The following is a 24,874-nucleotide window of genomic DNA, read 5'->3' as shown; positions in this document are numbered from 1 at the left end:
CCTTGTAAGCCATTTAGGCTGTTTCTCCCAAATTGCTAATCACACCATACCTGATGGTACTAAAGGAGCAACCTTTGGTCTTTGTATCTGATGTGCTTGCTGCCTTAGAGCTCTCTGAGGAACATGCAGAAGAAAAGGAGAAAACGCTTTGTGCCTGTAGTCTCACCACGCCTGATCCATTTTGTAGTTTTATCTGGCTTGGAGAACAGCCAGTGAGATGCAGTTTGCAGAGGCAGGCATATTAACACTGTGAAAATGATACCAATCAACTCAGCTGCAACTGACACCACCATACCGCCCACAGTGGACACCAGGTTTCCTCACTGCTCTGCTAAGAAGGATCTGAAAACCTCAGAGAGACTCAATTTCATGCTTAATGTGTCAACAGCAGCTTGAGCTTGGGTTTGGATTGACTTCCCCTCTCCCTGGTGCATTTCTCTCTCCCTGTGCTCTTCGTATTAACCACATCTTTGGAATAGAGTCCATTCCTTGGCTTAAAAAAATGTAATAACCCAAGATGCCTTCGAATTTAAGGTTTTAGTTGCCTTGTCTTATATACTTTACATAATTGTTTGCTCATGCAGCATTTGTATATCACTTTTCTGATTGTTTTATATTACATGACGTTTCCTGGCAATTCCCCAAGTGCCAGTTTCTCAGCCTGCCTGTGCGGTCATTATCCCCATTGCAATATAGAAGTAAATGGCTGTAGAGCTGCCCAGAATTCATATAAGGTAAACATCAGGCCTTAGCGCTGCTAAACTGAATTGGACACCTCAAACCATCTGAGGGAACAATATCTCTTCTGTTTTATTAATTCTAGGTTTTTGTAAACTTGGAGGGTTAAGAACATTTACTGTCGACTATGATTCCATGTGCATTGTGTCTCTGTGCCATGCCTAAGTGTCATTGGTCGCTTTTGAGGCAGACAGGTGTACTTGCCTTCAATCCAGTGTATATCCATGTGTAAATTCAATAAAATAAGTATTTGCAGTGTGTTTACCCTGTACCAGCACTCTTCGCCATGTATACGGAAACAGAGATGGATATGAGCAAGAGGTCAGAAGTTTAACAGGAGAGACACACACATGCACACACTAACTATAGAATTCACCTCCAGCTGAGATAAGGGCTGAGGGCGATGTAGGAACGTGAAGCCCCTGGGGCACCAAGGGGTATTTGGCTGTGGTTGGAGGAAGGCTTCCGAGAGAAGGGGACATTTGAGTTAGGTTTGGAGGGAAGATAAATGTGGAGTGGGGAGAAGAGGCTCAGAGGACCATCCAAGCAACTTCATGTGTGTTCAAATGCAGGCTGCGGTGAGAAAGTGGCAAACCATTTGTTAAGGCTGTTGCTGAGGGTGCGTGTGTGGGAATGGGGCGAGATGCAGCTGCAGAAGAGGCAGGAGTCAAATTGGTGATAAACTTTGGTCATTAGAGCCCTTAGACATTTTTCTACAGAACAGGGGGCTCTTGAAGGCTTTAATTAAACCACGGGGGCAACTCAGGGGCTTGGGTAGGCCAGGAGGTGAGGACGAGGCAGAGAGGAGAGGTGGGGATGGGAGGGAGCCCTTCTGGGGGGCATATGGAGGGGGTCAAAGGTTAGTGAAAAGGGGGCTAATGTTAATAGAATGGGTTTCTCTTCTCTACTAGGAGTCTAGCTACCTGATGCCCATATCAGTCAATGACCCAAATGGGAAAGGCTGTGACATTTAGTGGGCTTCATTTTATTTTCTTTTTCCAAGTCCATGGCTACCATGTTTCCCTGAAAAGAAGACCTACCCCCCAAAATAAGCCCTAGTAGGATTTCTATGCATTTGTTAAATTTAAACCCTACCCTGATAATAAGACCTAGTGATGGGCAGATATGCTGCATAGCCATGCCATGCATTTTAGTGCATAGAGGAAGACATCCCCTGAAAATAAGCCCTGGTGTGTTTTCCTGAGAAAAAATAAATATTAGACAGTGTCTTATTTTGGGGGAAACACAGTATATTGAGGAGACTTCACCACTAAAGAAAGAGGCTGTTGAGGGTACACCTGGAAACGTTATGGACCTCAATCGATTTTTGGAAGTTCTTCGTACTATCTGCGGCCAGCCACTTTTTATAAGGTGTCTCTATCCCCAGTAACAATTTTCTGTTTGTAGACTACCTCACACACATCATTTTGTTTTGATTTTCATGACATCCCTATGAGGTCGGGATTTTGTTGTATTTATATTACAGATGCTGCTGAGTAAGGGTTAGTTTGTCCATAAGTAAGGCTTGTGCTGGGCTGTGACCTGGGTACCCCAACCTCAGATGCAAGCTCTTGGTCATCTGGGTGGGCCCTGAAAGCAGTGAGCCAGATGGATGGCTTACCTCCTTTCCTTCTTCCGCAGAAAGAAAACTTGGGCTGGTCCTCCTCACAGATGGGATAGGAGAAATTCAAAATAGATGATCCTTTAGAGATGAGAGCTATGTCAAGAAACAGCTCTTTGATATCGTGTCCTGAAGGAAAGAGAACAGTCTCATCATTATTATCTGTTTCGTCACATATCAAAGGCTGTTTATAACAGCGTGAGCTACGGAGCCTTTCAGGTCCTCTAGTATGCTCTGTGTTGGGAACAGTTTTCTTCTTTTCTTGGCAAATCATTCAGGCAATGCTGCAGGGGATAGCAATGATGACCCTGGGTAATGGAAGGTGGTCTTTTCTCAAACTCTACCTGTTAGGGGCAAGGTAGTTAATTTTCTGTGCTCCTCTATTCTAATGCTATGGCCTCTTAATCTGATTTTTGCATGTCTGGCTTCTAGAACTTCTCAGCTACATAGTATTATTGATCCCCATGATAGGGTTGATGCAGGATCAAGCCTACATTTTCCTGCTGTTATTGCCAGGCAAATACTGCACCAGGGACACAAAGGAAGCTTCAGAAGCTCTATGGTGGTGGCTTTTAATTCTCTCTGCCTTTTTCTCCATTTGTGCCTTTTATGTTTCACCCACTCCTCCTTCCATTCCTCTTTTCTCTCTTTCTTTTCCTCCCCAAAGAATTTCTTGAGCTGCTATTGGAGTCCAGATATTGTGCAAGATTCTAGAAATGAAAAGATGTATGAGAGTTCTTTATCTCTGGGAATGTTCCCTCCATTTCTCAGAAATGATTCCACATGCAAAGTTTATTAAATCTTGCTGCTCTGGTTTTGGTAAACTGTTTTAGAAAAGGAGATACTCTGGTAGCTATCGCAAATACATTAACACTGTAATGACATGCTCATAGAACAAATAAACAGCCAGAAAGTGGTCTAGCTCATTCATTGGGGTTGGGGAAAAGATATTAGTTCTCCTCTTTGCCTGTGTCAGGTTTAGGAACTTACATTAGCTATTTGGGATATGAATTAACACAAATAACAAACTGTGCTTCTGAGTAGATTTGTTTATTGTTGAGATGACTAAGCAAAAGCTCTCTCTCAAGTAGACATCAATGTTTACTTTCAAAATATTTTCTTTTTTTTTTTCCTGGCCAGGTATACTGATTCCAGGTGCTTATATTGTACAAATGAGTACCTAGAGTCTTTTAGTACATAAGCATAGCATTAAATGAGAGTTCTACCCTACCTGGATATTACCCAGAGAGAGATTCGAAAATTAAAGTAGAAATAAAGTTAATTCCAGAGAGTGGAAGAGCAACAGTAGTTTAGCCAACCATTACAGTTAACATGAGTCATCAGATGTATAAAGTCAGAAGAGGCTGTGCAATGTTTTATTTTATGTCAGTCATTTTTACTTACTCAGAATAATTCCAAATCTAATGTTGAGATTTGATTTTAATTGTTTGGAACACTGGTCCACAGAAAAGCCAAAATCCTGTAATGGATCTGCCAAGAAGAAAATAAGAGATTAGTTGTGAGTACACTGTATGTTCTACAAACTCACATTCAAACTTTGTACCAATACTAATTGTTTTCACACGAATCACTAAATGTATTCAAAAACATATTGTCCAATGATGATTTTTTTTCATATAAGTCCATGTTATGGACTTTCAGCAGCTCCTATAAGTCTTTTCAAAGTCAATGTCATGTTCCTCTAACAACAGGCACCCCACCCACAAAATGAGCACTGTTTCTTGTTTGTTGGGTTATATCTTTACTTGTGAAGGTTTTTATCATTTAAATTTTCAATCATTGCTTGAATTATTTTAGTTCCTATGCTTTTGGTCTTGAAAATTATTCTTGGATTACAAAGCACATTTCATGAAGTATTTATTATTATAATTAAAATAGAGGGAGATACACATAGACTTTCAAAGTCAAGACCTACCTTTGTAATTCCATTTCATCCTATCCTATCCCATCCTATTCAATGTAATAATTTTCTCCAAATATTCCACTATGTGTAAGGCATTGTGTTAGATATGGGAGGGGCTATAAAGATAATATTTTTCATATAATTTTTGCTCATTCAAAAGGTTCCAGGCTCTCATCTATGTCTCAGAATAAAGTCTGGACATGATCTATTGGCCCTGCTTTCCATACTTGACATCATGAGTCCATCCTCCATGCACACCCAGAAAATGCCTACCACGTTTGATTTGCTCCAGGGCTTTCTCCCATTTGGAACAGTCTTACTTCTTTGGGCCATTATCAAAACACTCAAGTCTTAATCCTTCCCTCTGGTTTGTGAGGGCTTCCCTGATAGCCACCCAAATATTCTTTTGCTTCTTTGAATTCTTAAAACAGTATGCCTGATGGGAGGAACACTTAAGGTCAGGAGTTCAAGACCAGCCTAAGCATGAGTGAAACCTCATCTCCACTAAAAATAGAAAAATTAGGGGTGGCGCCTGTGGCTCAAAGGGTAGGGTGCCGGTCCCATATGCCAGAGGTGGTAGGTTTGAACCCAGCCCTGCCTGGCCAAAAAAAAAAAAAAAAAAAAGAAAAATTAGCCAGCTGCAGTGGTGTGTGTAGCTGTGGTCCCAGCTACTTGGGAGAGGCTGAGGCAGGACGATCACTTGAACTCAGGAGTTTGAGGTTGCAGTGAGCTATGATGACCACTACACTCTAGCTGGGGCAACAGAGTAAGACTTTGCCTCAACAAACAAACAAACAAAAACAACAACCAAATGAAACCAAACACACTAGTATGCCTGAAATTCTTTTTAAACTGTACACATATGTGTTACCTTGTTTTTTGCTTTGTGGTTTATCCCTCGACACCTAATCTAAATATGGGATTCCTTAAAAACCAGGGCTGGTTCCTTGTTTTGTTTTGCATTTCTTTTTCCTTTATGTTTCCCACTGGGCCTGAAAGAGGAGACCCATTTTTGGTGGAATGTCTACCCTGTAGTAATCATTGGGACGTGAACTTTGTAAGAGTTTCCAGTGAATTCTGTAGAGTCTTCAGAGCCTAGCACAGAGCCTGGCAGTTGGACACACTGTAAACACTCCACAAATGTATACAATAAATGGGTGGGTGTGCCATGTATTAAGCTGATTCTCAGCTCCAAATTCAGCCTTTTGTCCTCTGCTTTGAAAATTAGAAGCACTCTGCAATTATGTCTCTCCCTTGCCACCTGCAGGTCAAGGTACCGGGGGAAAGAGGCTAGAGCCAGAGAAGAAACTTGATTTGCTCTTTCTTACATACTTGCTTAGTGTCACTGGTGATGGCCGATCACCATAGTAGTGGCAGTTAGTTCCCGTGTCCAGCTCCTTTCTTCACCTTCCCAGGATTAGCTGTGGCTCAGCTTTGCGGATAACTAAGTTTCTGCAGTAACATTCCTCAGCCCCACAGGGTTCTTTCAAGCATCCAGGATCTAATCACTCCAACCTCTTCACTTTGCTCTCCCAGCCCTGGCAGTGGTGGCTGCTTCTTTGCTCTTCTTTCTTTGCTTTTTTAGTTCTCCAGTCAATTCCCTATATTAAATTCTCCCTGTTACAGTAACCAATATGGTCTCTGTTTTCCTGACAAGACTCAGTGCTAGAATAAACAACAATCTGGGGAGATAAGTATGATTTTCCTTATTTCACGGATGGAAAAATATAGATTCAAAGAGGATAGATAGTACTAAGTTATCCAGATTCCTGCAGTAGAAAGTGTTAGAATCAAGATTCAAAGCCAGAGTTAAAAACAAACAAATTGTTGCCTGGCATTGTACAGTGATATTGCACAAAGTAGAACCTTAAATACATATGTTAATTATTTGATCTGTAAGATTGCCCAGAATATCTTGTGTTCAGGCATATGGCATCTGATAGTCCTATTTCACAACCAATTTCCATTTTAGCATAGCTATCTGCTTACATTTGCCAATGATAGTGTTCCAGACAGTTTTATCATCCACACTGCTGACTTGAAAGATTCATCATTGTCCGTGTGGCATATTCCATGAAGAGAACTACTTGGCAATTTCAGCCTTACAAATCTAACATGGGGGAAATTTTGTTTGATCAAAATCCCTTTGGTCTGGTCTAAATTTCCCAAGAGGGAAAGCTTTTTTTTTTCTTACACTCATTGGACTTCTTCCTAAGCATCTTTGTGCTATCTCAGGGCTTCTTTTACCCCAGAAAATAAGAGCAGGAAGTATGGAGACAGTAGTTCCTACACTGGACAGAAGCCATGAAACTTTGGCTAATTCAGCTATACCTAGGTATGTTCAACAACTGGAAAAAGGGACCATAAGAGGTCAGTGAGCCAACACTCTGGGTGGGAAGGGACTATATACTTGGCAGTCAGTTTTGAAAAAGGCAGAGGCCAATGAACATATGTTTAGGCAGGTGCATTCCCAAAATTGTGGATAAATTTAAGTTGCTATCTGAGGCAAAAGAAAATAGGCTAAATATGTATTGCTTAGTTAATTAGCAGTTACGGAATTACACTGTATGACTATAAATATTTTATAAACCGACGAAGGGCAGGAGAAGGCAACAACGCATCTCCTTGGTACTGGAAAAATATTATTGTTAGGAAAAGAATCTTAATAAGGAACAAAGTTGCAAAGAATGTAGTAGGTTGCTTTTCTCTGAGGATATGTATAAAGAGGAGAAAGGCAGATTGCTTAAATAGTGCTTATGGGTTTGTTGAGCTGTCCTAGCAGTTATTTCAAATTTGTATGCCAGAACGATGTCTTTGAATATAAACACATGGTTTGTGGTCCTATTGGGAAAAGTGACATCAGTTCCTCCCCATCCTCCAACCCCATCCCCATAAACTCATAACCTTCTCAGTATTTATTTGTATTTCCATTCAGGCTCTGAGCATGCTGTATATTACGTTACGTTCGTTTGTATGCCTCTGTTATTCCTCTGCCAGCTGCTGCAAGGGCAGGTTCCCCAGTGCCAGGACTGCGCATAATGTCTGAATATTATTCTAGGTTCCAAATAATTGTTTGCTGAATGAATAATTGAGGTTGTTTATAGCAAATTTGCTGAGAAGCTAAAAGCAGGATTTCTCAACCTTGTCACTATGGACACGTTTTTATAGATCATTTTTTTCGGGGGGGGGGGCGTCCTGTGTACCGTAAGATGTTTAGCAGCCTCCCTGGCCTCTACCCACTAAATGCCAGTGCCCCTCCCAACAAAAATGGTCTCCAGACATGGCCAGAGTTCCCTTGGGAGATAAACTCACCCTTGGTGGAGATAACTGCTTTAAAGAATTACCTTCTTAGTCACCAGCATGCCCACACTGCCCCATCCCTGGGTATGAGGGCCCTGTAAGCCAGCTGAGTGTAAATCTTGGCTCCAGGACAGCAGCCAGCAGCATCTGCTTTGCATACGAAGGGCAGCAACTATCAAATCCCTCCCCGAAATGTTTTCTTGCAGATTCACAGAGTAGAATAGAGCTGGATGAACAAACTGAGGTTACAGAGCACAGGGTCTGTGCTTAACAAATCTCAGCTTCAGGGACATTTCTGAGCCTGTACTCTATCAGTCACCTGTGATCTCTTGGGTAGGGCTAGACCTGAGCAGCTGTCCCTGAGAGGACAGCCTTGCCTTGGTGACTTCTAGCTAGCAGTGCCCATACAGCGAGGGTTACTAGGAAGAAAACAGAATCCGACGGCATATCTTCTGGAACTCAATTCCTCAGAGAGTGGTGGGCGCTCCCGGGGTGACTCTGCTGGGCCCCTGCTTGATTTGGTCTCAGGCAGCCCAAATGCTTGGAGGTGTGTCCACATGTCCTGGGTCTGTGGGTGCAGCGACACTCTCTGCAGCCTCTGTGTTGCTGGGTCAGGGGTGGTCTGAGGTGTGTGTGGGATGAAACTCTCAGCTAGCTAGTCTCGTTTTCAATAGGCCATAGCTATGCCTAAGGTTTTTGTCTTCCACTTTATATTTTGAAATGACTATATTTTTACAGGAAGTTGCAAAAAGATACAAGAGGTTTCACTTACCCTCCCAAACTTTATATTTTGAAAGAATTATATTCTCACAGAAAGTTGCTGAAGTTTCAGGTGCCCTTCCCCCATAGTACAATGTTACATATAGGACAGTATCAAAACCAAGCCACTGATGGTCCAGTCCACAGAGCTCATCCAGATTTCCCCAGTTTTATAGGCCTGTGTGTGTAGGTGTGTGTACATGCATGGGTTTTATTTTTTGAGTTAAAAACTGTTAGAAATTGGCCTTCCTTCTCCTGTGGGAGGTATAATTCTTATAGCAGAGTCATTGTGGAAAGGAGCTGACCCTCCCTCTAACCAGCCTCTCCTATACTCATGTCCACGTGCAACCCAAGTTTGTCATGTCCTTCCTACTACGTGAAAGTAGTCCTCTCTCCTTCCCTTTCTTTTCTCCTCTCCTCCCCCTTTCTCCTTCTCACTTTCCCTCTGTCCCTCCCATTCTGCTTTTCTCTCCCCTTTTCTGTTTTTCTCCCTACCCTTCTCTGCAGTACTTAGGTCTGACTTTGGCCCAAGATCCACAAGACTGAGTTTTCTTCTAACATAACCTTGACCTTCCTGGCTTGTTTCCTATAACCTAAATTACTTTGAGAGTTGGTATTGCTTCCTGCATGCTGTTGGCAGAAGGCAGGCTGATGTCAGGAGAATGTAATAAAACCAGCTTCTGAGCGAGGCATGGCTTGGAGGGTAGAGAAGGGGAACAAAGGGCCTGGGGAGCCCTTCCCAGCTGCATGCAGCTTGGAGGCACCGGCAAGACGGACTCCAACAAACTGTTTATGGAGGGAAGAAAAACTTGGGCAAACAGAATGTAAGTAAAACTGGTCTGCTTCTGGCTGCTTAATAAAATGGTACTGGATGGCTGTTTAATAAAGGAGGGCACATTAAGGTTCTCTAGAGAAACAGATCACTTGGCACTCGGGACGGAGTGTCTAAGTGTGGTTGAGCACATAGGCATAGCATCGTTCAGAATTCTTTTCCAAATAAAACACAATAACAAACAGGCCTTGCTTTTGACTTCCTTCTTTATGTTGGCTGATTCACAATTCTGCAAATTTGTACTCTGCTTATCATATGGATCTAGTTGGGCACAGATCTAAATGTTTGCTGTTTTGCTTGGCTATAGTTTGAATGGAGTGTTTTACTTTTCTTGGATGAATTCACAGGATAATATTTAAGGGTCATGGTAGATCCTAAAAGAGGATGATGCACAAGGCTTTGGTGAAATACCCTGTTGCAAACTCATGACCACCACAACACAAAATTAACTTTGGCTAATGACTGCCCCCACCTCTACCCCTCATACTCCCTGCCTTTGTAAAAAAAAGGAATAGTTTATAGTTCAGCAAATGCATTCTAGCTATGTTTTTTTTTACTATTATTTCCTGGTCTTTACTTCTTTCCACCTGTCCAATCTTATTACTGTAGCAAGGATCTCTGATGGGTAATTATTTCAAACAACCGTGTAATAGTTCCACTCCTGTTCCAGTCTCTCCAGGCTCCATTTCATTGAGAATTGACGCACACAGTTGAGACATATGTATGATCTGGATTCTTGTTTCTTCACTGAACATATGTAGATGGTGCATTAACAAGGCTTAAACATGGTTCTTGATATCAAATGCAACAAAAGTGAAATTAACATGGTCACAGCAGGAAGTGTACTGTTTGTGAAATGAGAGAGTGAGAGCTTAGACACCCTATGGCATTCCTGGTAACCTTGGAGATTGAGTTTTTGAGTGAGACGGTGGGTTTGGGCTGCCCAACTGAAAATTCTGAATCCTCCACTTGTCTGCTTCTAGCCGCAAATGAAATGGAATTGATGAATCACAGCCTTTTTATTGATAGAAAAGGGGTAGGAACTCTGTATGGTCTTTTGGCCTCTGGATCTCCTTCTCTCAGAGGATCCTGAGTGTGGCTTTTATCAGCACAGGAGCAGATGGCCTTTGTACCATCATATGAATATTGGAGACCATAAGAGATAAATGGCAATGAAGAAGAGATTCTGCCCAAAATACCTTGCCAAATGTCTCAAGGAAATAATCACCCAATTGAGATTGCTTGTGCTTGATTTTTTGCATTTCAGGAGTAGGTTCATAAGGGTGACTAAGTGCACAGTTTTATTGCTTGTTACCAAGAGGGTACTATGGTGTCACCTAGCACAGCACAGGAACATGCGGGTGAGAGGTAACTAGAACCTCTCTTTTGGGAGAGAACACATCTTAGGGGCTTGGGAATGGGGAGAGCAACTCAGCTCTTCATTGCTTTTACTGAGTACAACCTGTGGTCTGAAACGATGACGCCTCAGGGATACAAAGACAAATCAAAAAGTGCTTCTGAGCTGACCTGGATTATAATACTTCCATCATCTAATTTTGATAGCACTCAATGTGGGATACATAAATACTCTAAACCTCTCATTCATAGTCACTGCAGGTCAGCATGCAGGGGTGTCCAAGTTTTTTTCTTCTCTGCCACACATTGGAAGAGTAAGAGCTGTCTTGGGCCATGTTTCAAATACACAAACACTAATGAAAGTGGATGAGCAGAAAAATGACTCATGCATACTCTTCATGATATCTGACATTGCAGATAAGCAAAACAATCTTCAAATAATCTGCATGTGGCCCACGGGCTGCAGGTTGGACACCCCTGGTAGGGTCTTCTGTGTGTAAGGCATGTCTTCCATGTCTTCCACGGACTCATTCTATACTACCCAGCCCAACTCTCTTCATTTTAAACACAATCTTAGAGACAGTGTTCCTATTCCTTCTTACAACATTATTTATAAAGAATTGTCTAATGTACTGACTCTGGGCTAGGTGCTATGGGGACAAAGTGGAGAGGAGGAGTTTGACCAGGCCAGTTCACCCAGAGCCATGCTGTCAATTAAGTAATAACCATATTATCAGAGCTCCCCTAAGTCTAAAAGCATCAGAGAAACTTGCCTCTTGAGCTGGGTGCTGCTAATTGTTTTACTTTCTGTTACTGATTTAGAGTAAATCCATGTGGGGTGGAAATTGGATAAAAGCTAGTCTGTTTTGATCTTATAATGGAAGAGTAGTCCCCAGAGCATGTTTCCCCACTGCTGATTTGGATTTCCCTATCAGAAGACCTCTTCCAAGGGAGGGTCTTTGGCTTGGGAACATACTCTTTGGGACACTTGGCACTGTTTGGTGATACCAAGACAGTCACATTTCATTTCTTCATTTCCTACAAATCTGTCCATCTCTTGGCAAGGGATGAGCATAGGGACCACGATGTGCTGGGTGGTTTACTTGACAAGTATGTGTGATAATATCTGGGACTTTTCTTTACATGCTTAAAATGCTAAAAAGGAAATCCCTCCTGCTTCTTAACTCATGAGCTGAGAATGGCTTAAAAGAAAAAGCTAAGGTTCCCTTGGCATTCAATATGGTGGAATATGATGGGTGAGTGAGAAGGGCTTGTCAAACTGGCCAGGAGACAACATCTGACACCAGCCCAGTCCTCGCTCATTGTTAGAGCTGGGTTTGAACCAAAAGTACCAGGAGGTTCTCAGATGTGTTTGAATTGTTGATTCTCTCAGCAGTCTTTGAGTGGCCAGGGCATAAGACGCTAACATCCCTGTTGGGCAAGTAAGAGCCTCAGGTCTAAGGCAGTGAAATGACTCTGAGCACTGCTCCCTGGTTGTTGTGTGGCTGTCACCTCATGTGATGGAAAAGAAAGAAGTAGAGATTTAGGTAGAGAAAAAATAAGTCCAAACACATGAGCCAGGCCCTGTTTGTCTTAGGTTTCAGGTTGTCTACAGAAAGGGACAAGACCAACTGAGCTCTTAGGTTGGCTAAGATTCTTTGCTAGGATTGCAAAGATCATGTTACTCTGCAAATGGGGAAGCTTTTCCCAATCCAAAGGACAAGGGATGGTAAAGAGGACAGAGGAAAAAGCATTAGAAGTTCTTCGTAGAAAAATAATATATGTAAAGTATTTGGCCAGTGCTAGGTACATATTGGACACTCAATAATTGGGCCAAAAAAGGGTGGATTCTGTTTAAAAGGGCAATATTGACTATTCTCATTGTAGCTATAAAAAATGAAATCAGTTTCTTTTAAAATTTTTCTTGTAAGAAATTATGTAAGAGCACTGTAGGGCTGGCTAATTTTTTTATTTTTAGTAGAGATGGCATCTTGCTCTTGTTCAGGCTGGTCTTGAACTCCTGAGCTCAAGGAATCCTCCCACCATGGCCTCTCAGAGTGCTAGGATTACAGGCAAGAGCCAGCATGCCCAGCCTATATGACACTTTTTAAGTCTGATTTTGTCTTGTGATAATGGAGTCCCTCCAGTGAAGACACAATACTCTAAGACTTCCATTTGATTCCAGTAGTTGTGATAACAGAATGTATCTGTATGGTAATCTCTTTTACAAAAGCCAAGATCAAAATCTGGGTACTAAGGCTTTCATGAACAAAAGAGTCTGTCCAAAGTAATGGTGGAGAATGCACATCAGAAGCACAGTGCTGATTTAGCCTGTACAATTAAATCGGGCCCACAGCCACTCCAGCCCCAATGGCAAAAGCAGCAGTGACTTTACTCATAGCCTGAGCCAGTAATATGTCCTGGTGCAGATCTGTGGGCTGCCCATGTTGTGAGCTGTCCACAGGCTCTGCATCGGCCAAGAAGTTGGCTTCATGGGCACAGTGGTGTTTATTCACAGCCACTGAGGACTAAAGCCATCAGGGCTTCAAACCCACTGCCACAATAACTGTGCCATCAGAGCTCAAGAATTCTTTCAAGAAAGACCAGGATCTAACTGGGTGGGGGTTGTGCAATAGCTCCTAGGAGAAATTTTTTCTTTGTTTTCCTGAACATCAACACTGTCCTAGGCATGAAGAGGTTTAAGGTGGGGGTCAAGAACAAAGAGGACAGAACCACATGATGGAGAGGATGCTGGCACTCCACCTTGGAAGCCAGGAAGGTCCCTGGTTGTCACTTTTATAGCTCTTATCACAGCGAGGCGCTGTTTTAAGCACTATACACATATCAGTTCAAATCCTTTCAAAAGCCTTCAGAAATCGATACTATTATTATCATCTGCATATTAGATTTGAGGAAAGTGAGGCAAAGAGGGTTTAAGGCAATGTGAAGGTCACACGTCTAGTAAGGGGCTGGAGTCTGATCTCAGACCATCTGGGTCCAGAGAGTACACGTGTAACTGTCTTCTACCAACTTCAGGGCAGAGAGAAGAACACGTCTGAAAACACTGAGGTCCTCAAGGCTGTGTTGTTTCTGGGAACTTCACGTTTGCCAAAAAAAGCTCTTTGTGAAATCAAGCCAGTTGTGCTTTTGTAGAGTTCACCTTACATCATATAAATGCAATCAGTTCAGGTCCTTTCTTTGAAAGACTGGAGGTCAGAGGTGGGTGGTGTTTTCTTGGACATGCACAGACCTTAAAGGTCCTCAAGAAGGATCTTGGGAAAGACATAAAATTTCCTTTCCTCTGGGTGGTAACTGTGGCTCAAAGGAGTAGGGCGCCGGCCCCATATATGGGAGGTGGTGGGTTTAAAAATGGCCCTGGCCAAAAACTGCAAAAAAAAAAAAAGAAAGAAAATTTCCTTTCCTCTATCATTTAAAATGGTAAGAAAGGTAGATTTCTGTCTTCTTTCAATATGTTTACAAAGAAAGTACTAACATTGGTAAAACACAGGTTCTATGGCTGTGAGGACAAATTTCCACCACTGTCACTGGTCTTCATCTTGCAGGTGAGCTCAGACATTCTCATCCTGTGACTGACTGACTTTGCAAAACACCTGCCCGTCACTTGGAATTGAATTTTTATACCATCCATGTCCATAGTTTGACATCAAAACCAGTTTATCCTTCATAATTACATGTACATAGCATGCCCCCAATCCCCAACTCCAGCTGCATCTCACTTTGGCCTTCTAGGCTAACTGTTGTAGGGCACTCTGTCTTGATGTGTCTCTAGGAAGAGGTGCTTCCTCTCAACCCAGCACATACATCAGGGTGGCAGCTAACAGCTGCCTTACCTCACTGAGCTTCCACTTTTCTCACCTGTAGAAGTGGGCATTATTTTAGACTTTCTGCTTTCTTTTTGCACCCAGCTTCTCAGATGCCCTAGAGACCAGACTCTGTGGGCTCAGGGCCTGAATGTACACAGTACTGGCAGAGAAATAGAGAGCTTTAGTTTTGAGAGCTTGAGGCTGGGCTTTCTTTTTCCTTTAACTTTTTAATTTGAAGTAACAGACGCAGGAAGTTGTGCAATGAGTACAGAGATGGCCTGTGAATCTTTTGTCTGTTTCCTGTCATGGTAAAATCTTACATAGGATGGCAGAACCAAGATGTTGATATTGGTACAATCTACAGTCTGTATTCAGATTTACCAGTTTTCACATGCTCATGTACGTAGTTCTATGCAATTTTATTGCATGAAAGCACCATTACAATTGAGATACAGATACGTTCTGTCACTATAAAGGATCTCCTCTGTGCTCTCCTTTGATAATTTATATGAGTCAAGGTGAATGCCTCAAAAATACATCTGAATTAATTTCACAAAGGGCTTTTGTTGGCAAATGTGAAGTTGAAGGACATTTGGCCAGTTTTTGATTATTACGAAGGAAGCTGTCATGACCATTCATATACAGGTTTTGGTGTGGATATAGTTTTCATTTGTCTAAAATAAATTCCCTTTAGTGAATGCATGTTTAATTTTATAAGAAACCACCTACCGGTTTTCCAGGGTGCCTGTGTGTTTTATATTTCCTTCCAGTAATGTAGGAAAGATCCAGCAGCTTGGGTCTCTTCAAAAGAGAGACTTGCTAGAGACACTTGATTCCTAGGGGGAAATCAGTGGGGGGATAGGTCATCTAATGTGAGATCAGCAACTTCTATACCTACTCAGCCTGCAGAGATCTGGCAAGACTCCTCCATGAAATGAGAAGGATGTCCCCAGGAATGACAAAATAATAGGTGCTACAAGGTACACCAGTTGCCATGATGACACCTGTCTAGGAGAGGGGGTAGCATCGATGCCTGTGGCAGCTGGTGTCTTGGCTTGGCCAAGCCCTCCTTTGCAATGCTGCATTCAGAGTCCCCAGAGGCATTCTGGCCATATTCGAAGGCCTATAGGACAAGTGTTAATTCTTTTTTTAAAAAATTTTTAATCATTGTATATATTTATGAGTTTGTTTCCCAAATGCTTTCTAGTATGAGATTGGCATAACATTTTTCTCCTTGCTCTCTACAGACGTGGCAATGAATTGTCCATGGCTGCTGCCTCCAATCCTCCTGCAGACCCACAAGAGGAAAAATATTAAATTGCACTTTGCCTAGGGAGCAATTCTGTTGACAGAGCTAAGTCATAAAGACCTTCTTTTTCCATGTTAGCATGTTGCCAAGGGGCCAGAGTGACACTGCTTCAGAATGTGACCACCTTTGATTGAAGAGTAGAGCAGTGTCCCCATTGTCCACTGAAAGGCACTTAACAGAAGAGGAAGAGGGATAGCATAGACTTGGTCTTCCAAGAGAATGAGGAGACCCAGTCCCAGGCTTCCTAACGATACCAAGGGGCTTCCCAGAGAAGGCAAAGTGGATATCTAACAAGATCCCCTGCAGGGACATATTGTCTTAAACCAGGGAAGTTGAATTCCTCCTTCCCAAAGCCAACCCAACATTTCTCCCTTATCTCTGACAGCAGGGAGATGGAGCCAGCAGGGGCCCACTGAACAGTCTTCCTCTGCAGTAGAGCTCTCCCTGGCAGGGAGGAGGGAGATGTTTCTATGACAAACTTCCCACTGGTTTGTGTAATAGACCATCTGGTAATAGGATCCTGTGGGCACAAATAATATAACAGTGCAAGTTCTTACAGGTTGATGCTGGACAAGAAAAGTGGCAGCTGCCATGGACTCTACCTTTCTGCTGGCAAAATAAATTCTTAACCAAGAAAGGACTTATTCCTCTGCCTCCCAACTCCACATACCCTACTATATTATACTGATTAGAGAACTAAAAAAAATATATTTGCTAACAATATAAAAAGAATTATACTGAAAGACGGCGAGCTGCTGTGAAAACTAAGTTGAAGAACTGGACTTTGGATGAATAAATAGAAGGTTGCACCTGTCGAAAAACCACAGGACTTCTGCCTGCCGTGGACGCCGCGTATGAGTTAAGTACAACGCGTGAGTTTATCTTCTGCTTCACAGAGAAAGTTTCAAGAAGGTCTGGCTCAGCACTGTGCCCTTCTCTTTAACACCATTGATGCAACCACTTGGATACTGTTCAGCCTTTGCTCGCCATCTGTTCATGTCTTTTCAGAACACAACACTTAAAAACTGTTAGTGTGGATGAAAAGATTACTAGACAAAGCTGATGAAACTAGAGCAATGATTTGATTATAAATACCTTTGCCTGAGCTTAAACTTCAGAAAAGTGAAGAAACCCATGTGCTGGACTTGGAAATATTTTCTGACAGGGAAGACATAAATAACAGATGTTCACAACAGTTTGTAATTGTAAAAAATTGGATGCAACCTAAATACTTATCAAAAGGAAAGGGGACACAATTTTAGTCTGTGCGGACTATAACGATACACTCTACCTCTGTGAAGATGAATTAAATAGAGTGACGCATGCTAGCTATCTCCTGGAATACTGTAGTAAATTGGTCCTGAAATAAATTGTTAATTCAACTCTCATCAGTTCCGGTAATTATAGATTAGGTTTTTCAGTGTAGTAGTTATACTATATGCACAAAATAACATTTTCCTTTCCTCCTTTCAAATTCTTGAACATTTTCTTTTCCTTGTCTTACTATGGTGGGGAAAGCCTTCCATACAATGTTGAATAGGAATGGTGATGAAAGGCATTTTTGTCTCATTCTTGATTTTATAGGGACTGTTCCCAATGTTTCATCATGAAATGTAATTGTCACTGTAGACCTCTATTTTTTTAAGGAACAGCTGATTTTTAAAATACAATTTGGCATCCTTTTTTTAACAATTTTTTTGCAGTTTTTGACTGGGGCCAGATTTGAACCCACCACCTCCGGTATATGGGGCCGGCACCCCACTCCTTTGAGCCACAAGTGCCATTCACATCCTTTGTTTTTTCTGAGGCTGACTCGGTCAGTTTGTTTCTATTAGGACCTTGATATCTTTATAATTACTTCTCATCTTATTTTGGGTTATCTTTCTTTATGCTCTTTTCTCCCTTCTTTCCAGCATTCTTTTGGATTGATTGAAGTATTTTAATTTTTTTTCCTTTTACTAGTTTGGAAGTTATGTATTGTATTTTTAACTTTGTATACTTTTTCAAACCTTTTTTAAAACCTTGGTACACACAAATGTATGTATGCACTTGTTTATTTTTGTTGTGGTGAAAAACACATGGCATTGAAGTTATCATCTTACCCATTTGCAAAGGTATAGTTTGCCAGCGGTAAGAATATCCACTTTGTTCTGCAACAGATCTCTAGAACTTTTTCATTGTTCACAACTAACCATTATCATTACTCTGTTCCCTGAAAAACGTAAGGACCAGGATAAGATAAGGATGAGGACATCAGAATTCTTTATGTTCAAACTCCAGCCCTGTCCTGTATATGCACAGTTTGGGGCTCAATTATTATAAGTCCCTGAGTTACAAACATCCCACTGATGTATAACTTGTACTTATGAATGGAGGATATTACAGGTAATAGGTAATAGGTAATTGGTACCTGTTCCAACTTACATACACCAAATTCAACTTGAGAGCAAACTTCCAGAGCTTATTCTTGTTGGTAACCGGGGACTACCTATACTTGGCAGCATGAGACAGGTCCCCACTGATCCTTCCTCCTGTACATACACTTTTGCGTTATACCGTCCCCTTGAGTGGCCCGGTGAATTGCTTCTACTAAGCAACAGAAGAGAGCAAAGTGTTGGGATGTCGCTTCTAGATTAGGCTACAAAAACACTGTGATGTCTGTCTTACTTGCTCTCTCTTACCCTCTTTTTTTAAGGGTCCTCACTCTGGGGGAAGCCCATTACCTATTGTGTGTAGCCCTGTGGAGGGGTGCACTTGACAATGAACTGATATCTCTGGCCAACAGCCATTAAAGACCTGAATCCTGCTAACAGCTATATGAGTGAGCTTGGAAAGGATCTTTTACGGCCTTCCATTGCTGCATAATTGTAAAAGTTCAGGAGCAGATCCAGCTCAACCCAAGCTGGAGATGACTGAGGTCCACATGGATCATGCTGTGCCAGACTCAAATTCCTGCTCCAGAGAAGGAAACTGTGAGATGATGGTGCCTGTTGTTTCCTGCTGCTAAGTTTTAGGGTGATTTGATATGCAGCAATAGAAATCTAATACATTCCCCTTCCGAATTAAACATTATCGTCCTCACACTCATTAATTGTTAAAACCTGACAATTCTTTGCTTGCTGTTCCATGTGGCATCTTGAACTACTTCTGGGGTCATTATTTCTTTCTAATGTACCCTTTAAAGTTCTCTGGGTGGCAAGCACTCTAGATTTTATTTGTCCAAAACGTCTTTAACTCTTTTTTAGTATCGAATAACCTTTAGCCTGCTACAGATATAATTCTAGGTTGCTTGTTACTTGCTCTTTTTTCTGAGAATACAGCTGTTGTAATTTGTAAATCTCCTGTCAGTCTGTAACTTCTTATTAGGTAATTTCTCTAGTTACTTTTACCAAGTTCTTTTCCTTTGCTGATTTATGGTTTTACCCTGACTGGTCTTGTAGTAAAAATTCCTTTTATGACTCTGCATGAGAACTGTTATGTTTACTGAACACAGGATTCATGTCCGTAGTTCTGGAAAATTTCTAGTATTTTTCTTCAGAAATTGGTATTTCCCAGTTTTATTCTATTTTCTTCTATAGCTCATAATTTTCATTTCTTTGTTTCTCTGTGATGAATTTTTTTTTTCTGTGATGAATTTTTAATAATAGCTCTGGACATTTTGTCTAGTTCACCAGTTCTTTCTTCAGCTATATTAAGATCAGTGTTTTGATGTAACCATTTTTTAATTTTAACAATTAAACATTTCATTTTAAAGATCTTTAATTTATTCTTTTTCTGCTCTCTCTGATTTTTGTTTTGATATTACAATTTTCCTCATTATGTTCTGGATTTTCTCTTTTATTTCTCCAAACAAGTTATGCTTTTTTTTTTTGAGACAGAGTCTTACTATGTTACCCTCGGTAGAGTCCTCTCGTGTCACAGGTCACAGCAACCTCAAACTCTTGGGCTTAAGCAATTCTTACCACAGCCTCCCCAGTAGGTAGGACTACAGGCACCTGCCACAATACCCAGCTATTTTGTTGTTTTTGTTGTTGTTGTCATTGTTGCTTAGCAGGCCCCAATCCGGTTCAAATCCACCAGCCCTGGTGCATGGGGTCAGTGCCCTAACCACTAAGCTATGGGCACCGAGTCAACACTTTCTTATTTTACATTCTATATCTTGTATTTCCAAAATCTATTTTATTTAGGGGCATAATTCTTCTGTTTGAGTTTTTGGCTGACTCTTCCTCATGGTGATTTATTTCCTTATAATTTTAAATTTTGGGTTTCAAGCTCATGGATACGCCTCTAGATAGCCAATGAAATGTGAATTGGGGGTGTGTGTCCCATCAGAGATGATTAACATTTTCCTTTGCCAATATGCCTCAGATGTACCCAATCAAAAACTACTTTAATTTGATTTCTAGACTTGAGATATTCTGAACCATAAAGGTAGTATACTTGTATATATTTGGGCCACAAACCTAGATGATATTTTCCCTAGATAAAATAGTCTTATAGAAGGTTTATTTTTATTTTCCCTAGGAATGAGGCAGAGTTAGGTAAATATTCTTATCTTCTGTTTAGCCTAAAAGTGCTTTTTTAAAAAAATTTCTTGTCTACTTAAAAAAACAGAAAAACAAACTATGCCTATAATTCTTAGAGATTGGAGCTTCCTTGCTCCAACTTTTCATCTTGTATAGAGCAGGGCATTGTTGCCAAATTCAAAAATAGCCCTTTAAGGCTAAGTTCTGGTTAATGGAGGAGGAAAAAATGTTTGAGGGCAGATACACAACTTCAGTATTGGTTTTCCACTCTGCTTTTTTGGCTTTTGCTTTGTTGTGACTCCTAGGAACCTCCAATTGCTTCTTACAAGTTTAGATATCCATTAAAAAAGACTTGTATCACATTTTATTCATTATTTTCAGATATTTGGTAGCAAGGCAATTTTTCTGGATATACAGACCAGAAGATTGCCCACTCCATACAGTTTCCCTAGGTTCCCAGGTAATTTTTTGTGGACTATCTTGGTCTCTCTTTCACTGATGTTCTGTTTGTAAGTGCTTTCATGCACGTCAGAGATCCAAATGCAGAAGGACACTGTAGCGGGGTGCTATGGTCTGAATGTTCTTGTCCCATCAAATTCATGGGTTGAAACCTATTCCCCCGATGCAATTGTATTAAAAGGTGGGGACTTTAAGATATGATTAGATCATGAGGGCAGCACCCTTATAAAAGAGATCTGAGGGAGCCTGCTTGCCCTTTCCGGCACGTGAGGACTTAGCCAGAATGTGCCACCTATGAAGCAGAGAGAGAACACTCCCCAGACACTGAATCTGGTAGTGCCTCAGTTTTGGACTTTCCAGCCTCCAGAATTGTAAGCAATCAATTTCTGCTGTTTATGAGCTATCCAGTCCAAAGCATTTTGATATAGCAGGCTGAGTGGACTAAGACATAAGCATTTATTTCCATCAAAGATTTCTTACTTCAAAACACCCATAACCTCCTTCTTGAGTGGTTTCTCTGGATGCGGAGTGAGCTTGTCCAGTATACAGTTAAGCCAGAAGCACTGAGAGTGAACACCTTCAGGAGCAATGCTCAACAAATAACAAATAAGCATTGATAGACCAGCACCTCAGTTTCTTCCCCCTTTAGATATGATATCTCTAAGGTATGTCCCACAGGGGTGCCCCAAGGTCCCCAGAAGAACGGGAGTGAAACAGCCTTGGGATGAGGCAAGTGCCATAGTCCCTACTACTTTCTATCATAAATTGCAACTGACCCTCTCCAGTCATACTTTGCCTTTTCCATGAGGGTATTTGTGTGCTTGATTGTTGCTCTCAATCTTCTGGCTTGGGCAGAATGCACAGCATGACTGTGGTTTGTAGGAAGCTCACTGTGGCCTCCTCTCTCTTGCCTGTTCTCCTACCACTGCTTTCCAGAATTCTGAAGAGCTAATTCTGAAGAAAGCTCTGCTGAGATCCTGAGATCAGGCAATGTTTGCATATGAGGCTCCTTGCTCATTATTTTTGTTATTGGATCTAAAACCTGAGGTGCTTTTTCGTTAGGACACTTGATACTTGCTAGCAAGCCTGTGCTCTGTTCAACTGCTGCTTTAAATAAACCAAAAGCCACTAGCAATTTTCTCATGTATTTTTGAAAATGTGCACACTTATTAATACAAAAATTGTCCTTTAATTTTGTCAGAACCAAAGCCAAGTGTGAGGCAGAAAAGCTCTTGTTCACTCTGGACAAATTATCCACCTGTCTGCTTTCCACTCTGCTTTGATTCCAGACAGCTTAGTGTTAGGTCAGGGTAGGTTTACTCTCTGGACACTTGAGGCTTCTAGTACTTCCCTTCTGGAATATCCTCCCTCCAGTGATCCAAATCCCAGTCAGATGATCCCAGTGGTGAGGGCTTCAAGGATTCGGGCATTTTTCTGATGGACAAAGTTGGTTGTGTACAGCAGGCTTTTTTATATATAGAGAAAAGATCAGAAGAAGCATGCTCTGGCATGCTCTGACATGAAGTTCCCAGGCTTTCGGAGCCCAAGTCATCTGCTGTATTTTTCTTGGGTGTCCTGTCATGGTTATTGGTTTACTAAAGGCTGTTGGGGTCCTTACTGAGGCTTCTATTATAAAACAAGGCAGCCCCACATAAGCTTAACTTCATACAAACTCTTGCTTATGCTGCTCTATGAAAATATGTCTTTCTATATAAAGTCAGAAATAACAGTAAATTAATGTAATTGTCAATCCCTTCAATATTATTAAGGAGGCTCCAAAGATCTTTTTTCTGTGCAAAGGGTATTGGGCAAGGAGGGATGTGGGCAAATCACGCTAAGGAGATGACTATTTAGAAAGAGGGTCCTTTGCACTTGGATATGGGTTATGCAGGAGAGGGTCTGATTTTGGTTTTGTGATACCTTTAACCTAAAATTAGGTGAGTCTCCTTCACATGATGGCTTTCATGATTGAAGAGGAAGCAGAACTTGCCCAAGAGGGTCTTATTGGGTTCTGCTGCCAACTATATTTGTGGCTGTGGTTAGGACACATGGCCTTCAGAGGTTCCTCTTCTGAGCATGGGGTGCTTGACTTGGAGCTCTGAGCCTCTGACTGTGTCCCAATTCTATAGGAGACTCCAGTCTGCCTGTGGCCAGGGACTGACAGAATGCTGACCTCTCCCTATGCAGGCTTGTGGGGAAACAGCTTTGTCATCCTGCAATGTCTCTCCCACACCCGAATGTTTCAGCAGCCGCCACAAGGCATTCTCTCAAAGACCACAACTTCACACAACATCAAGCTGACACCCAAGAGCTGCTCCAAGCAACCGCCTCATGTTGGGGCATGCTTCCCTTTTTTCCAAAGTCACTGGGAACTGACCCCAAAGTCCTCTATGACCATGGTTTCCCAACCCCAGGCCATGGAGCATGGCATTAGATTCATACAGGAGTGCAAACTCTATTGTAAACTGCATGTGACAGATCGAGGTTGTGTGCTCCTTATGAGAATCTAATGCCTGATGATCTGGGATAAATGTACAGCATCATCCCCAAAACATACCCCCTACCCAACCCAAGTCCATGGAAAAATTGTCTTCCATGAAACCAGTCCCTGGTGCCAAAGAGGTCAGGGACCACTGCTCTGTGACTACATTGGTCATGGCATTGTGAAAAGTCAATCCTAGTGAGGTCTGTTATGCTTATCTCTGACAGAGAGGGGTGGGTTGGGGAAGGTACTCAAACATTTTCTCTTCCTCTGGTGGGGAGAATGGTATTAACAATTTGAGGCAGTTGCTGGGAATAGGAAGATGTGCCTTAACTCTCATGACTGTTTTAAAGAATTACTGAGTGGGCGGATCAGGGTGGTAACAAAGATGGAAGGAAACTGGGTCACATCTCAAGCACTAGATGAGCATGGAGCCTCATCCTTAGTTATTTGGAGGCTGTGAGTGTTTCTATCCATATGGATGGACCAGAGACAACTCTGCAGTTTTCTCTATCTTTGTAAGTAAGTAGGAGTAAGGACAAAGAGTGGTGAATGAGCCAGCTAGTCTCGGAAAAAATGGAACAGAAGGACGGATCCACTCAATTGGTCCCACATAAAAATTAGGCAGAGAGCCAGGTGAAAGTCAAACGAGCATGAGAGATTGCACAGAATATGCAAGCAGAAAAGGATTCAATGCCATGTTCTAAGATGATGAATTAGCTAAATGTTGTAAAGACGAACCTTAACTATGCAGACAAAATCCATCATCTTCTCTTAAATGACCCTTCTAATTATATAAAGGTGACCACGGCAGGTGTAAGTTTCCAATGGTGCATGCAGACCTGGTCAATATTTGATGGTGTTATGACAATGAATTATAAGACAATGACCCAGCACAAATGAAAGGGCGTATTGTTCAAGGAAAAAGCAGCAGGGCAGAAGGGTAAGAGACTTAAATCGTCTTAAGTATGTGATGTAAAGTTTAAGTAAAGAAAGCCCAACTTGCTGACTGGCCACCAAGCCCAGAATCAATTGGTTGGTAATTCAAAAATCACATCCTCAGCTGATCTGAGGGATGGTTTTTATCACTGGCCCAGTCCCCAGGCTGCAGACCACTACTCGTTTGTGACCTGTCAGGAACAGGGCCACATAGCGTCACTGCCTGTGGTCAGCCTGCTGTCAGAATCCCTTCTCCACCACCATCCAGGGGAAAGTTGTCTTCCATGATACTTGTTCCTGGTGCCAAAATGTCTGGGGACTGCTGGGTTAGACTGTCAAAGTACTGAAATAAGTATTACTATAACCTCAAGAAGGTATAAGGATATATAGAATGTATCATTACAAAGATAATGAAGAAATAAGTTAAAATTCATGGTATCAATATTTGGAAACAACGTTAAGAAAAAGAATAATGAGGGAAACGATTGTGCGATAATTTGTGTGTGTTCTGTCTGCTTTTGAAGGTTTTTAAAGCAGTTAGGAAAAATGTGCTGTATTCGATTAAATGCTTAAGACAATTTTCTTAATAAATTTGAGGACAATGTACACACGTCTTCAAAAAATTAATTTGTTACATTTGCAAAGTTTTGATTTATTAATCATGTAAGTAGTGTTTAATTGTTTAAAGGGACAGACTAAACTGAGCACTAAAACATACAGAGAAGCTCTTTGAATAAGAAAGATCCGGGCAGCGCCTGTGGCTCAAAGGAGTCAGGCACCAGCCCCATATACCGGAGGTGGCGGG

General features: G+C 41.6%; 1 protein-coding gene across 1 annotated transcript in view; it reads right to left on the bottom strand.

Annotated features, from left to right (window-relative positions):
* The window catches only part of LY86 (lymphocyte antigen 86), a 63,598-nt gene that overhangs the window by 29,793 nt on the left and 8,931 nt on the right, over positions 1-24,874 (bottom strand). The window contains exons 2-4 of the mRNA XM_012804224.2: positions 3,764-3,850; positions 2,360-2,488; positions 796-805 (exon numbers count right to left, since the gene is read on the bottom strand). Coding sequence (XP_012659678.1) covers positions 796-805; positions 2,360-2,488; positions 3,764-3,850 — 226 coding nt within the window. The remainder of the gene's footprint in view (positions 1-795; positions 806-2,359; positions 2,489-3,763; positions 3,851-24,874) is intronic.

The sequence above is a fragment of the Otolemur garnettii genome, unplaced genomic scaffold (assembly GCF_000181295.1).
Source record: "Otolemur garnettii isolate 467f Iridium unplaced genomic scaffold, OtoGar3 scaffold00026, whole genome shotgun sequence".
NCBI classification, from domain to species: domain Eukaryota; kingdom Metazoa; phylum Chordata; class Mammalia; order Primates; family Galagidae; genus Otolemur; species Otolemur garnettii.
The sequence above is the reverse complement of the archived record's forward strand: the minus strand, read 5'-3'. Positions and strand labels throughout refer to the sequence as shown.